Below are 16599 nucleotides of genomic sequence, written 5' to 3' on the forward strand. Positions count from 1 at the left end.
AATGAGTGTTTTTGGGGGGCTGGGGATTTAGCTCAGTGATTCCGGCGCCTGCCTTGAAAGCCCAAGGACCTGAGTTTGATCCCCGGTACCAAAAGAAAGAAAGAATAGAAGGAAAAATGAATGTTTTTGCTCTCATTATGTCTTCCTGCTTAATATAATGGAAGGAACATAATGGACTGTTAGTAAATTTTGTGAACAGCGATAATGCTTAAATAGGAATTGAGTGGCTTAAAAAAAGCAACAGGTTCCTATCTTTGTTTTCTTTGTAGTTATTGTGTCGGTCAGTTAAAGGTGTGTTGGCTCTTGAGAAATGCTGTTCTGTTTAGTGTTTCCATGCACCTGGTTTGCGAGGCAGTCTAGCTGGGTGTATGACTGCATATACCCAGTGAGTGGCTCGCTGTGTTAGGGCAGGACTTAGTTCAGGTGCCTGGTGCTGCTCTGCTGGGGTCTGAGCTCTGGAGTAGGTTGGGTCAGAGGGAGGCCCATGCTAGACCCTCACTGTCTAGAAGGACAGACACTTTGAAATACCCAAGGAAGGGTTATCTGGCACCCAGGGGCGCCTGAGGTGTCCACAAGAGGGACACAGCCTGCTAGAGGCTGGCAACTGCGAGAAAACGGCAGCCCTCGGTGTTTCCTTTGCTAATGGGAGTAATCACTGTTGATGTGAAAGTGGAATAAAATATTTTCCTTTCTTTCCTTACAGAAAACACAGCCATTTTCATGTGTAAACGTTGTAACCTTTTCTCGCCAAACCAGTCGGAACTGCTTTCCCACGTCTCTGAGAAGCACAGGGATGGAGGAGTTAATGTGGATGACATCATCATCCCCCTGAGGCCTCTGAGTACTCCTGAACCCCTCAACCCTAGCAGGACCGGAGATGGTAAGGGCAGCTGGCACCTGCTGATGCTGATGCATTCTCTGATACTGTGAGCCCTGCTCTCTGTTTTGCGGGTACCCTGAAGTCACAGTAGTTGTGCAGTTGCAGATTTCCCCAGGTCAGATTGTGTCTTTGAACTCCCTAGCCAGGGCCCTGTTGTAGATGCTCCTCCAGTACCTGGTTGGCAAGTGAATGAATGAAGGTAGAAATAGCCAGTGGCATAAAAAAGCGAGCTTGTCATCAGACAAGTGTGGGATGAACCTAGCTCAGGCATCTGTCAGCCGAAATACTTGAAGCAAATGATGTCTTTCTCCAAACTTCACTTTGCTTACCTGAAAAATGATGACAAATATGCAGATTAAGTCAGAGAATATAAATATAACACCTAGGATGAGACAAGACAATAGAGGGAGGCTGTTGTTGTATAGGATCAATAAATTAGTATATTTAATCTTAGAAGGAACATTTCCAGTCTGGTACTGTGAATGTGGAACAAGAATTCAAATTGCAAAGTTTCATTTGTGCAGAGTCCTTCAGGCTCACAGTTAGTGTATGAAGTGAGAAATATCTTGTCTGGGTGTGCAGACACTTCCCACTGAATGGTGTCCAATGCGGCAGGTGTGTGGATAGAGAAGCCATCCACTGTAATTGGGTCCCCACAGACTATGGAGAACATATATGTGTGTGTGTGTGTGTGTGTGTGTTTGTGTATGTGTGTGTGTGTATATATATATATAGTACAGGAGGCACAGCTGCACACCAGCTTAAAAACACTTTCCCGATCTATTTTTATCTGTCGAGGACCGACAGCCAATCTGCTGTGCCTTGGCCCAGTATGTGGTGGAAAATGTCCCATTGCAGGATTCATTAGCCACACTAATAATCCAGTTGCTCTGTCCTGGGAATATCCAGATTGGCGTTTCCAAACAGGCTGGTTTATTGATCATCTGTCGGACACTGTTAACAAGGAGAGACTCCAGACAAAAAATGTTTCGTTAATAAGTCCCTCTGGCCCATTACCAGAGTGCTCAAGAAATATACCTGACAGGATTAAATTGTTTAGAAGCTGAGAAATTCTGCTAGTTACTATTAGTGGCATAAAATGAGACACTATGAAAATCTAGCACTTGAAACTAGTAATGGCAAGTAAGGGAGACTGGTTAGTATTTGTAGCATAATCACCATCAGCTAGTGTTGGTGGTGTGTCTTAGCCCCTCTTAGGCCTAATTAGGAGATCTGTTTTCCTGTTGAATGGTCCTAATACTCTTGTCAGAAATCAGTTGACATATATGTATGAGTTTATTTCTGGACTCTGTTTTATTCCATTTATCTATGTCTGTCCTTACACTGTACCACATTGTTTAGATAACCATAGCTGAATACTAAGTTTTAAAGTATGTATGTGTGCAGGGGATTGTGAGTCTTTCAGATTTGTTCTTTGTCAGGGCTGTTTAGCCTTTTGAGGATTGCTTGCAGTTGCATAAGAATTCTAGCATGAGCTTCTCTTTTTCTTCAAAAAGGCTGTTGGAAATTTAATAATGCTTCTGTTGGCCTGTAGCTCAGTTTGGGTACTACTGCCATCTTAACAGTATTATGCCTTCCAGTTCCTGCTTTTTATTTTTGGGGTCTTTAAATTTCTTTCAGCAATGTTTTGTAGTTTTCAGCGTGCAAGTGTTATACCTCCTTGGGTACTTTTATTATATGTGTTGTATTTTTAGTTGAATTATTTTCTTAATTTCATTTTCAGTTTGTTCATTGCTAATTTACAAATGCAACTCTCATTTGATCTTATGTCCTGCAATTTTGCTGGTTCTGTTTATTGACTGAATTTTTATGAGTGCATATTTGTAGTAAGTAATGAATATATTCGTTGTGGGTAGCCGGTGCATATCCATGGCGTATCTAAATTCTTTTTATGTCTGCTTCCCCTCTTCCATCCTCCTTCCCTCTGTCTCCTGGCCCCCTTTCCATTTGCAAAAGGTCTGCCTCCTTGTTTTCCATCACATGTCTTTCATATTGCTCTTTAATTTATTTATACTCTGGGTTTCTCATATAAGGGAAACCATAGGATATTTAAGCTTGTGCATCTAGTTTATTTTACTTAACGTTACAGATTCAAGGTGCATTTATTTTTCTACAAATGACTCAAGTTTATCCCTATTTATAGTAGAATAGTACTTCGTTGTATATAAATACCACATTTTCTTTATCCATTCATCTGCTGATGGACATAAAGACTGCTTCCAAGATTTAGCTGTTGTGAATTGTGCTGCTATAACATGGATATGCATGTATCACTGTCTTTTAACTCTTTGGGGATGGTACCTATGAGGGGGATGAATAGTTGGCTTAAATGGAATTTCTATTTTTAGTTTTTGGGGAAATTGCCACATTGATTTCCATAGTAGTTGTACTAGCTTACATTCCCACCAACAATGTAGAAGGTTTCCTTTTACCCTATAACCTCACTAGCATTTGTTATTATTTAATTTCTTGTTGAAAGCCATTCTTTCTGGAATAAGATGAGGAATCTCAGGGTTGTTTCAATTTGCATTTCTTTAATGGCCACTGAACATTTTTTTCATGTATTGGCCATTTGTACTTCTGAGAAGTATCTGTTCATTTCAGTTGTCCATTTTGTTATTGTTGTTGTTTTGTTCTGTTTTTGGTATGGGGGATCGAACTCAGGACCTAGTGCTTACCAGGCAAGCGTGGCACCACTGAGTTACATCCCCAGCCCTTCAATTCCCCAGTTTTGATTGAGTCTTTGATTTGGGGGTTCTAATTTTTTTGAGTTTCTATTCCATTTGACTTTTGATGTTATTTCTCGTGCAACTGAGGTTCTGTTCAGAAAGTCCTTGCCTACGCCTATGACTTCAAGAATTTTACCTATTTTATCTTCCAGCAGATTGTTTGTTTTTGATATTTAGATATTTGAATCATTTTAATTTTAGTTTAGTCCATAGTGAGAGATATGGTCTCACTTTAATTATCTGCATGTGAACAGCCAGTTTTCCCAGCATGGTTTGCTAAAGAGGGTATCTTTTCTCTTGTGTATGGTTTTGGTCTCTTTTGTCAAAGATCCCATGGCTGAATGTGCTTGGGGTTGTTTCTGCATGTTCTGTTCTGTCCCATTGATCCAGATGTCTGTTTTTGTGCCACTATCATGCCGTTTTTATAAACACCTTTGTAATATGACTTGAAATCCAGAATTGTGAAAGCCTCCTGCTTTGCTCTTGTTATCTAGAATTGCTTTTGATATTCAGAGTGTCTTCTGCTTCCATAGGATTTTAGAACTGTTTTCTGTAGTTCTATAAGGAATGATATTGGTATTTTGCTTGGGAATACATTAAATCCACATATCAATTTTGGAAGTATGGCCATTTTGTTTGTTTTTGTTTGTTTGTTTGTTTTTTGGTACCAGGGATTGAACTCGGGACCTTGCTCTTGCAAGGTAGGAGGCAGAACCACTGAGCTAAATCCCCAGTCCAAGTATGGCCATTTTGACAATGTTGGTTCTGTCTATCTAGGAATAGGGGATGTCTTTCCCTTTTCTAATGTCCTCTTTGAACTCCTTGTTCAGAATATTGTAGTTTTTGTTGTAGTGATCTTTTACTTCCTTGCTTTAATTACTAAGTATTTAGTTTTTTTCTTCATGCTATTGTGAATGGTATTTTAAAAAATTTCTTTATCAGTGGGTTCATTCTTAGTGTACATTGTACAGGAACGCTATTGATTTTTGTATCCTGCTACTACTGAATTTGGTTATTAACTCTAGGAGTCTTTTGGTGGAACTCTTTTGGGTCTTCTGTGTAGATGTTCCTGTCATCTGTAATGAATAATTTGACTTTTTCCTTTCCTATATGTTTTGTTTCTTTCTCCTGCTTGATTGCTCTGACTGATTTGTCAAGTGCTCCGTTGAACAGGAGTGGTGATAGTGGACATCCTTGTCTTGTTTCTGATTTTAGAGGGAAAGCTTTCAGCCTTTCTCCCTTCAATATGTTGTTGGTCATTAGTTTGCCATAAATGGCTTATATCAGATTGAGATATGGTCCTTCTATAACTGTTTTCTTCAGGATTTTTATCATGAATAGTTGTTGGATTTTGTCAGAGGCTTTTTCTGCATCTATTGATAATTTTTGTCCTTCTTATTATGTGATATATTATACTTATTTATATATATATATACATATATATACATATATATATGTATATATATATGTATATATATTTACCAGGGATCGAACTTGGGACCTTGTGCTTGTGAGGCAGGTGGGGGAACCACTGACCTAATTTATTTGTATATTTTGAATCATCCTTGGATCTTTGTGATGAAACCTACTTGGTTATGAAGTATGATCTTTTTGATGATTTGTTGTCTTCTCTTTGCCAGTATCTTGTTGAGGACTTTTGTACCTGTGTTCATTAAAGTGATTGGCCTCTTGTTTTCCTTTTTAGTTGGGTCCTTATCTGTTTTTGGAATCAGAGTAATGCTAGCTTCTAGGAATGAGTTTGAAGTACTCCTTTCCCATGAATTTCATTAATGAATTTGAGGAATATTGATGTGATAGCCTGCCTGAAGTTCTTATTGACTTAAGCAGTGAATCCATCAGGTCCTAGGCTTCTCTTAGTTGGTAGGCTTTTTTTTGTGTGTGTGTGCCTCAGTTTCATTGCCTGTTATTGGATTGTTCAGAGTTTTTATGTTTTCTTGGTTCAGTTTTGGTAATTCATATGTGTCTAGAAATTTGTCCATTTCTTCAAGATTCCCCATTTTGTTGGAATACAATTTTTTATAGTAGTTCACTAATGATCTTCTGGATTTCAGCGGTATCCATTGTGATTTCTCCTTTTTCATTTCTAATTGCATTGATTTGAGTTTTTTCTCTTATCTTTTTTGTAAGTTTGGCTAAGGTTTTGTCTATTTGGTTTATTCTTTCAAGGAACTAGCTCTTTGATTCATTGATTCTTTGTTTTTTTTTTTCTTTTTTAGTTTCAATTTCATTAATTTTCACTTTGAGCTTTATGATTTTTCCTCCTTGTACTAGGTTAGCGTTTGGATTGTTTTTGTTTTTCTAGGCCTTTGAGGTGTTATCATTAGGTTATTTATTTGAGCTTGCTCTGTTTTTATAGTGTGAGCAATCACAACAATAAATTTCTCACCTAGCACTACCTTCATTGTGTTCCATAGGTTCTGGTATATTGTACTGGCGTTATCATTTGATGTTAGCAATAGTATTAATTTCTTTCTTGATTTCTTCTGTGACCCACTGAGTGTTAAGGAGTGTGTTATTTAATATTCAGGTGTTTGTAAAATTCTTGTGGTTTCTTTTGCGATTGATTTATAGCTTGTGTGGTATGATTTGATAGCATACATGGGATGATTTTGATTTTTTTTTATTTAAACAGGCTTTATAGACCAGTATATGATATATACTGGCAAAAGTTCCATATGCTGCTGAGAAAAATGTGTATTCTGTTGTAGTAGGGTAGAACACTCTGTAGATAATCTATTAAGTCCATTTGTTTGAATATCAACTCTGATTTTTCTTTGTTGATTTTTTGTTTGGTAGGTCTGTTTGTGAAAATGCACTATAGAGTCGTCCACTGTAATTGTGTTGCTGTTCATTTGATCTTTTTTGTCCAGCATTGTTTGTTTTATGAAGTTAGGTGTACTGATACTCAGAGCATATATATTTACAATTATTATCACTTCTTGTTGAATTAGTCCCTTAACTAATATGTAGTAACCTTCTTTGCTTCTTCTGATCAGTTTAAGCTTGAAATTTACTTTATCTGAGAAATAAATTGCTAACCCTGCTTGCTTTTGGGGTTTTGGTGCATGGAATACTGTTTTCCATCTTTCAGTTTTTAGTGTATGAATTTCTTTTTGGGCTGGATGAGTCTCTTGATTGCAGTAAGACCACTGAGTTTTATTTTTGATCCATTCTGCCAATCTGTGTCTTTTAATTGGAGTCTTAAGGCCATTTACATTGAGGAATACTAGTAAAAGGTATTGACTTATTTCTGTCATTGCATTTTTTTTCTTTTGTCGACTCCTTTACTTTTCCTTTTTTGTTTAGCTACCCACCTTGTTGGATGTATTTATTCCATCTGAAATTTTGTCCTTGTTGGCTTTGTCCTCATTGTCTGGAATATTTCTGAGTGTTTTTTGGAGTGCTGGTTTGATTTTTAAAAATCTCCTAAGGTGTTCTTTGTTGTTGAATGTCCCTTATTTCTCCATCAATTTTGAAAGATAGCTTTGCAGGAAATACAGTAATACCTCAGTTCATGAGTGCTTCTGTTTGCAAGGAATTTGACTCACAAACAAAGGAGTTCCCCAAAATTTTGCTACTATTTGCAAAACTCCAGATGGGGTGATAAACATGACTATAGCCATCTTCCCCCAAATTGTAAAATAAATTAAATTTATAAACCAAAGTACCACTTTATTAGTCTGGGCTGAAAGTTGTTTTCTTTTAGGGCTTGAAATACTTCACTAAAAGCACTTATGGTCTTTAAAGGTTATGGTGAAAGTCTGCTGTAATTCCAATGGGTTTATCATCATAAATGAAGTTCTTTGTTTTGCTTTTCTCTGACAGCTTTTAAGATTCTCTTTTTTTGTTGGACATCTGGGATTTTGAGTATGATGCATTGTGGGGAGTTCTGTTTTCATTGTAGTTATTTGTCATTCTGTAAACCTCACTTGTATGTTGATTTCTTTCCTTGTACACTGCTACTTTGGTTTATGAACTTAATTTGTTTTTTGATTTTGGGAAGGATGACTGCATTTGTGTTTGTGTGGGGAAGCTGGTCATGGTCATGTTGGTCACTTGATGTGAAGTTTGCGAATGGAAGCAAAATTTTGCTAAGTGCTTTTGTTTGTGAATCCAATTGTTTGCAAACAGAAGTGTTTGTGAACTGAGGTATTACTATACTTGGAAAGTTTTCTCTTATGACTTTTTTAGACAGATTTTTTTATTCTGTGTGTGCTGTCTTCTGATTTCTCTCAACTCCAGTTAGCCTTAGGTTAATTCTTCTTAGCGTCATCTAGTAGCTTTTGGACTAATTTTTCTTGCTCTCTTATGTTTTCTCAAGTTTCTCTGAGAAAAATCCTACTGTATTTCCATTTTGTCTTCAATTTCTGAAACCCTGTCTTTACATTGGTCATTTCTATTGTTTATGAATTCAATGGAATTCTTTATCTCCGCAATTTCTGTTTGACACCTTTCTGTGGAGTCTGTTTCTTTGGTAAGCTGTTTTCTCACATAACCACATTAGTCAGTTTATATGATAGTTCCACTGTCTTTTGGGTTATGTTCTCTTTGAACTTGCCAAGTTTCTTTGCTTCCTCTTTAACCATTTTGTACAGCTTAGCTATCTGGTGTTTGCTTTCTTCTCCATCAGTGCCCGTTGAATCTACTTTGGGAGAATTTGCATCTGCTTTGGAATCTTTGGAGGTATTGTTGCCTTGTTTTTTTCATGTTCCTTTGTGTGTGTGTGTGTGTGTGTGTGTGTGTGTACACACACACACACACACACACACACACACGTACATGCTGAGAGTTAGGGGCCAAATAGGTTGAGGAGAGTTTGTTGTTGATATAAGGATCTCTCTAGTTAGGTTCTGTTTTTTAGCGATGTGTTCTTGGCTTTATTTTTCAAGAGGTATTGTTCACTACTTCAACCTATTCAATTTAATTGGGTTGGACCCTGTCACTGTGCTGTAAGGAGAGAATTTCTACTGGTTATAACTGTTTCAAAAGCTTTAACCATACATCAATCATAAACATTAAAACTTGATTTGATAATTTCACTATTTTGTTAATACCCTTTGTAGACTATTTTAAACTATTTGTGGTCCATCTGGAATTTGGTGGTGGTGAGGAAGGGGAGTGGAAAGGGGTATGTCAGTGAGAAGACAGGGAGGTAAGAGAAATGTCAGTAGGTAAAAATAGACAGGAAGTCAGGTTCTTTTGGAATATTTTTGTAGCTGGGGTAAAGGGTTAGTGTTGAGGGTGTTTCCAAAGGTATGTGTGTAGGCAGGAGGGGGTATGCAGATGGGCACAAGTGTATTTAGAGATTGAGGGAGGCTGTGAGATTGTCAGAACCTGTTAACATATGTAGGTAGTTTTGTTTAGATCCTCTAAGCCCAATGTTTTTAAGGATTACCCTGACATACCCTTGAATGGTACTGTTTAATTTATATCAGTGGTTAATTCTTATTCTCAACACACTCACACAGGCCCTTGCTATATTTATGCTATTGTTAGGTTGAGAGGAGGAATGGAACAAGGAGGCAAGGAGGTGAGAGAATGAGGAAGAGAGGAGAAAAAATAATAGGGAGGTAAGAGAGTCAAAAATAGGAGAGAAGAAATACAAAAAGAGAGAAAGCATAAAAGAAATCAAAGCCCTCTTTTCTGAAAACTATAACACTCTGAAAAGACAGATTGAAGAGGATATCAGAAAATGGAAAGACATCCCCTGCTCCTGGGTAGGAAGGATCAACATAATGAAAATGGCCATACTTCCAAAACTGCTATATGGATTCAATGCAATCCCAATTGAAATCCCAGCAGCATACTTCACAAACCTGGAGAAAACAATCCAAAGATTCATATGGAATAAGAAGAGACCCAGAATAGCAAAAGCAATTCTAGGTAACAGAGACATGGCAGGGGGGATCACAACCCCCAACTTGCAACTATACTACAAAGCTACTGTGATAAAAACAGCATGGTACTGGCAAAGAAACAGACCTGAGGACAAGTGGAACAGATTAGAAGATGCAGAAACAACTCCAGGCACACTCAGCCACTTCATCTTTGACAAAGGAGCCAAACACCCTGACAGGAGGAAAAATAGCCTCTTTAATAAATGGTGCTGGAAAAATTGGGTTTCAACTTGCCAGAGATTCAAACTAGACCTATATCTCTCACCATGCACTAAACGAAAATCAAAATGGATTAAAAATCTCAATATTAAAATACAAATGCTGAATCGGCTGAAACAGAGGTTAAGTAGAACTCTTGAAGACATTGGTGTAGAAAAAGATTTTATGAACAAAACTTCAGTTGCTCGTGAACTAGCACAAACAACACATGGGATCTCTTCTTATTAAAAAGCTTCTGCACAGCAAGAGGAACCACCAGCAATATGAAGAGACAACCCACAGTGTGGGAAAGAATCTTCACCTGTTGTTTTTCAGACAAAGGTCTACTATCTAGAATCTATAAAGAACTTAAAAAAAATCAGACCTCCCAAATTCAAAGACCCAATCTAAAAGTGAGCATCTGAAATGAACACATTTCTTAGACAAAGAAGTAGAAATAGCAAACACATGAAAAATGTTCCGCGTCACTGGTCATTCAAGAGATGCGAAGGAAAATAATGCTGAGATTCCACCTCACCCCAGAAAGAGTGGCTGCTATCATGAAATCAATCAATAATAAATGCTGGTGGGGCTGTGGGGAAAGAGGAACACTGCTTCACTGCCGGTAGGAGTGCATACTGGTGCAATCATTGTGGAAATCAGTATGGAGTTACCTCAAAGAGGTAGGACTGGAAGTCCCCTTTGACCCAGCTATTCCCCTGCTGGGTATCTTCCCCAAAGAATGAAAAGAATCATACCACAGTGATATATGTGCACCCATGTTCATAGCAGCACAATTTGTAATAGTTAAAGCTAGGAAGCAGCCCAAGTGCCCATCAACTGGAGACTGGATAAAGAAAATGTGTTTTTTAAAAAATAAAATGGAGTACTACTCAGCCATAAAAAATGAGAAATAGAGACATTTATAGGTAAATGGATGCACATTGAGGTGATACTCATAAGTGAAATAAATAGGACACACATGTAAATACCAAATACTTTTTCTGGTGTGAGAAACTGAAAGTGTAAATAAGGACTAAAAGGTGTAATAGATAATGTGAAATAGGAAGAAAAGGGGCAAAGGGGAAGGGGAAGTGAGAAGGGCTAGGGGAAAGGAAAGAAGGGAATGGAATTAATATGAGAAAATGAAAAAATGGAAACCAAATCTTTGTAAATAGGGAGGGATGAAGGGGTTGAAGGGAGGGCAGGGAAAGGGGGAAAAATAAGAACCAGGAGAGATTATGTAAAGGTGCAGATTTCCAATGATGCATGTCATTATATTGTATACCTTAAATGTACCAATAAAATAAAAATTAAGAAAAATACAGAAAGCAGATCAAAGGGGAAAACTTTGAAAATTAAAGTGTAATAACCAAACAATACCAGTAAAGTAGCGTGAACCAGAAGAAAAAGGAAAAAAAAGATTGAAAACTGAAGAAAAAAAAAAAAAACCAAACCCAAACAAACCAAAACAAACTAAAAAAAGTCAACCAGTATAATCCGAGTCAAACAGAGGAGCAGTAACTATATCAGCCAAGGTAAAAATACAAATAAAAGAAAAATCTTCACACACTTGTATCATTAACCCAGAGCATCCACATAGCTCCCTTTACACTGGAGTCACAGTCTGACTTTGAGCAGCTAAGCACTTTCCCTGTATGGACCAGACAGTTGCCTCCCCCTAAGCCCTGAGGGCTGTTGCTACCTCTCAGCACCTGTCTGGGTTGCAAGCTGTGCTCTGGACACAACCCACTGCCGGCCTCCATGGATCTGATTGCCTTGATCCACTTGGGGTAAATGTCCTGCTCATTTCTGTATCTTCCCTACACTCCCTACCTAACACATGCCCCGAAGCCCCTGACTCAGGGACTATTCATCCTATCTCTGTCCACAGGTGTCTGTCTCAGCCCTTTTGCAGAATCACGCACCACTCCCGGGCTCCTCTGAGAGTCCCCCTTTGCCAGGGTGCGGCATTGGGTGGGATCTCCTGGTGTCCCAGACCTGTCCAGTTTTTGGAAAGAAAGCGATGCAGCACACACCCTGTTCTGACTCTGCTGATTTGCTCTCTGACCCGGGTACTAGTGACTCTTCTCTCCCAGATCCCCCTGCTGGACTTTGGTCTGCATATTTGTTGGAGAACTGGTCTTCCCTGCCCTCTTCTGTCCCCAGTGAGGAGGAGCTGCTCCCTGCCCGCTCATGAGAGGTGGCCTGCAGTCCTGAATAGGGCGCTGAATGTTCCACGAACAGCATTTGTGTTATGTGTGACTGCAAGCCTTCTGTCTCCCAAGTCCCACAGCCTGTAGATACTGGAGCGTTCTTGTTTACAATAGGTAGGTGCAGTGCCTGGTGATTGATTCCCACCTGTTCTGCTTTCAGCTCCTCCAAATCCCCAGACGGGATGTGCCTCACTGTGTCCGGTGGGTATGATAGAGTGATTGTGAGTCTGTTCAGTCAGCGAGGTGTCCCCCGAAGGGCTGCCTCCCTCAGATTGATCCTTTTCCAAGAAGGTCTTGAAGGGGGGGCCGGGGCTTGGGGTGCTGTGATCCAGGAATGGCCTGGTTTCCCCTCACAGACTCTCTAAATACTGGATTTTAATGCAGCTGGATTTTCTTTCCATATAGCCTCCAGTATGGACTTTATCTTTTGCCACTGCTTCAGGGTATCTGCTTTTCTCCAGCCCAGATTCCAAGACACTCACCCTTGCTGTCACACTCTAGGTGGCCATCTTTTGTCTAACTGGCTTTTCTAAACTAGATTCCTTTGGAGTGTGTGTGTGAGTGTGACAGAGGGAGAGGGAGAGGGAGGGAGAGAGAGACAGGGAGAGGGAGTGGGAGAGGGAGAGAGAGAGATCTTGTCAGTCAGTGAGTCAAGATAATTTTACTTCTTTCTTTTCAGTCTGATGCTTTATAATTCCTTTTCTTGCCTAATGGCCTTGGCTAGAAGCTTTAGTATAATGTTAAATAGAAATGAAGCATACAGTTTTCCCCATGAGTTATTATGTTAGCTGTGGGGATTTTTTGGGGGTAGATATCTTTCATTAGGTTAACGAGATTCCCTATTCTTAGTTTGTTGAGTTTTTATTTTAATCACAAAAGGATGTTAGATTTTGTAAAATTTTTCAGCATCTTTTGAGATGATCATGTTTTTCTAAAACTTCATTCTCTTAATTTGGTACAATTCATAGGTTGACTCTCCCTTAAATTCCTGGGATAAATCTCAGTGTCCATGTTGTGTAATCCACGCTGCTGGATTTGGCTTGCAACAATTTTTCTAAAGCTGTTTGTTTTTGTATTCATAAGGGTATTGGACTAAATTATTTTCTCTCATGTCTTTGGTTTTGACATATAATAGTGGGGCCAGAATGCCTTGGGGAGTTCCTGTATTTTTCTATTTTTTAGAGGACTTTTGAAGAACTAATGTTAATTTAAAAAATATTTATTAAACTTCACCAGTAAAGCCACTTAGTCCTGGACACTGTCTTTTTCTTTCTTTCCATTGGGTGGTGTTTGACTACTGTTTGAATCTTTTTACTTGTTAGAGGTATATAGACATCTTTTATTCTTGGATTAGTTTCAGTAGCTTGTTTTTCTAGAAATATTTCTGTATCACCTAGGTTATCCAAGTTGTGGGCATACAATTTTCATAGTATTCCCTTATAATGCTGCTGCTTTTGTTACATAGGTAGTAAAGTCCCCTCTTTCATTCTTGGTTTTAGAAATTTGAGTCTTATCTGTATTTTCTTGGTGAATTTATCTAAAGACTTGCCAGTTTTGTTGATTTTTTAAAAACCTAGGTTTTGTTGATTTTTCTCTTTTTCCCCCTATAGTTCTAGTTCATCTCTTTGCACTGTCTTTTAGTGTTTCTTTTTGTCTGCTTTGAGTTTAGTGTGTTTCTGTGTTTTAGTTTTTTAAATTGGAATGTTACTGATTTTATACCTTTCTTTTCAAAATATACCCCTCAGCTTAATTGAGGCATAACTAACAAACAAAATTATATAGTTTTAAGGTTTATAGTGTGGTGATTTTGTATATGTACATATGCATTGTGAAATGATTACCATAATCTAGTTAGTTAACATGATTTCTTTCTTTTGAGGTTATTATTTTTTCATTTAGAGGTGAGAACATTAAAGATCTACTCTGTTGGCAAATATTAAGTTAATCAAGTTAATCATCATGCTGTATATTAGATCCAAGAAACTTACTCATTAAAATTTATATCCAAAACCACCAACAGAGCTAAGAGACAACCTACAATGTGGGAAAAAATTTTAGCAACTGTACCTCAGACAAAGGACTACTACCTAGAATATATAAAGAATTGAAAAAAATCAGAGCCCCTAAATTCAAAGACCCAATTCAAAAATGGTCATCTGAAAGGAACACACATTTCTCAAAGAAGTAAAAGAAGCAAATAAATATATGAAAAAATGTTCAGCATCACTGGTCATTTGATAGATGCAGATGACAGCAACACTGAGATTCCACCTCACCCCAGAAAGAATGACTGCTATCAAGAAATCATCCAATAACATGCTGCCAGGGGTGTGGGGAGAAAGGAACCCTTCTCCATGGTTGGTGGGAGTGCAGACTGGTGCAACCACTGTGGAAGTCAGTATGGAGATACCTCAAAGAATTAGGCTTAGAGGTCCCATTTGACCCAGCTATTCCCTTGCTGGGGATCTTCCCCAAAGAATTAAAAGAATCATACCACAGTGATATATGTGCACCCATGTTTGTAGCTGCACAGTTTATAATGACAAAAGCTTGGAAACAGCCCAAATGCCCATCAACTGGAAACTGGATAAAGAAGATGTGTTTTTTTTATAAAATGGAGTACTGCTCAGCCATAAAGAACGAGAAGATAGTGACAAAGCTAAATGGATGCATATTGAGGCCATCCTCTTAAGTGAAATAAATAGGACACAGATGTGTAAATACTGAATAGTTTCTCCAGTGTGAGAAACTGAAAGTGTAATTAAGGATACACACAGATGAAATGGCCTAATGACATTTCTCTCGGATTGTTTTTCCATCGCGTGTCATATGACTGTATCAAAATTTAAATTAGGGAGAAGCTTGCCTTATGTGGAGTCTGCTAGCTAACTGGAGTTCTTTTTCCAGACCACTATTTGTTCAGTGTTGGTTTTGGGGATCTTTCTGAAACAAATCACATCCTCTGGTGTCTTGTTGGTGTTTGAGATGTTTTTTCAAGTTATATGGAAAAATGTTTAAGTGCTTTTCAGTTTTGTTTTGGTTGAGTTCTACTGTATTTGAATATTATTGTAGTTTTTTCCCCCTTGCATTGTTCTTCTTTGAATGGTTTTAATTTTTGTATGTGTGTGTGTTTGATAATAAAATTATTTAAAAAAATTTATACCCAAATTGAAACCAACATCTTTCCATTCCCCCTACTCTCCACACCCTGACGTTTTAAGATTCTACGTATAAGTGATATAATAAAGTTTTATCCTTCTTTATCTGACTTATTTCATTTAGCATAATGCCCTCGAGGTTTATCCATATTGTCAAAATTTTCAGGATTTCTTTTTTAATGGGTAAGCATCTCTCCTATCTGTCAATAATGTTTTCCTTATTCATCCATTACTGGACACTACATTCCTTCCGTAACTTGGGTATTGTGATTAATGCTGCAGTGCACACAGGAATACAGATATCTAAGATTTTCAAGGTGTAGTATTATATATATATATAGTGTATATATACATAATACATAGTATATATGTATAGGTAGGATTACTAGATTATTGTAGTTCTATTTTTAATTTTTGAGGAACTTCCATAATATTTTCCGTAATGAATATACCAAGTTATATTCCCATCAATATTATATAAGGACTCCTTTTTCGCGACATCCTTAAAACATGTTATCTATTGACTTTTTGATAATAGCTATCCTAATAGGTGTGAGGTGATATCTCACTGTGGTTTTAATTTGTGGTTTCTCAGTGATTAGTAATGTTGACCACTATCATGTACCCATTAGCCATTTGATGACATTGTTTTGAAAATATCTGTTCAGGTCCTTTGCCCATTTTTTAAAAAAGTTAATTTTATTGGTACATTTAAGGTATATAATATAATGACATTCATCATTGGAAATTTGCACCTTTACATAATCCATCTTGGTTCTTATTTTTTCCCCCTTCCCCTGCTCTCCCTTCAACCCCTCCACCCCTCCCTATCTAAAAGACTTTGTTTCCATTTTTTCATTTTCTCATATTCCATTCCCTTCTTTCTTTTCCCCTACCCCTTTTACTTCCCCTTCCCCTTTGCACCTTTTCTTCCTATTTCACATTATCTATTATACCTTTTAGTCCTTATATGCACTTTCAGTTTCTCACACTAGAGAAACTATTCGGTATTTACACGTGTCCTATTTATTTCACCTAAGAGTATTGCCTCAATATGCATTCATTTAGCTATATATCTCTCTAGTTTCTCTTTTTTATGGCTGAGTAATGCTCCATTTTATAAAAAACCCACATTTTCTTTATCCAGCCTCCAGTTGGTGGGCAATTGGGTTATTTCCAAATGTTAGGTATTACAAACTGTGCTGCTATGAACATGAGTGCACATATATTGCTGTGCTGTGATGCTTTTAGTTCTTTGGGGAAGATACCCAGCAAGGGACTAGCTGGGGCAAAGGGGACTTCCAGTCCTACTACTTTGAGGTATCTCTAGACTGATTTCCACAGTGGTTGCACCAGTCTACACTCCCACCAGCAGTGGAGCAGTGTTCCTCTTTCCCCTCAGCCCTGCCACCATTTGTTATTGGTTAATTTCATGATACCAACCATTCTTTCTGGAGTGAGGTGGAATCTCAGCATTGT

The 16599-nt window shown here is 37.9% G+C and overlaps 1 protein-coding gene across 50 annotated transcripts in view; it reads left to right on the forward strand.

Annotated features, from left to right (window-relative positions):
* Window positions 1-16599, forward strand: part of Zfat (zinc finger and AT-hook domain containing) — a 346969-nt gene that overhangs the window by 117614 nt on the left and 212756 nt on the right. For 49 of the 50 annotated variants that reach the window (XR_015440115.1, XM_087183897.1, XM_087183866.1 and 46 more), the window contains one exon: window positions 704-880. The exons of the other annotated variant lie outside the window; for it this stretch is intronic. Coding sequence is in view for 48 of the 49 variants with exons in the window: in XM_087183897.1 (XP_087040023.1) it covers window positions 704-880 (177 nt within the window). In the remaining variant the exon portion in view is untranslated. The remainder of the gene's footprint in view (window positions 1-703; window positions 881-16599) is intronic. 50 annotated transcript variants of the gene reach the window in all.

The sequence above is a fragment of the Heterocephalus glaber genome, unplaced genomic scaffold (assembly GCF_053883595.1).
Source record: "Heterocephalus glaber isolate CG9 unplaced genomic scaffold, H.glaber_assembly_v1.0 deba00000281, whole genome shotgun sequence".
Classification (NCBI taxonomy): domain Eukaryota; kingdom Metazoa; phylum Chordata; class Mammalia; order Rodentia; family Bathyergidae; genus Heterocephalus; species Heterocephalus glaber.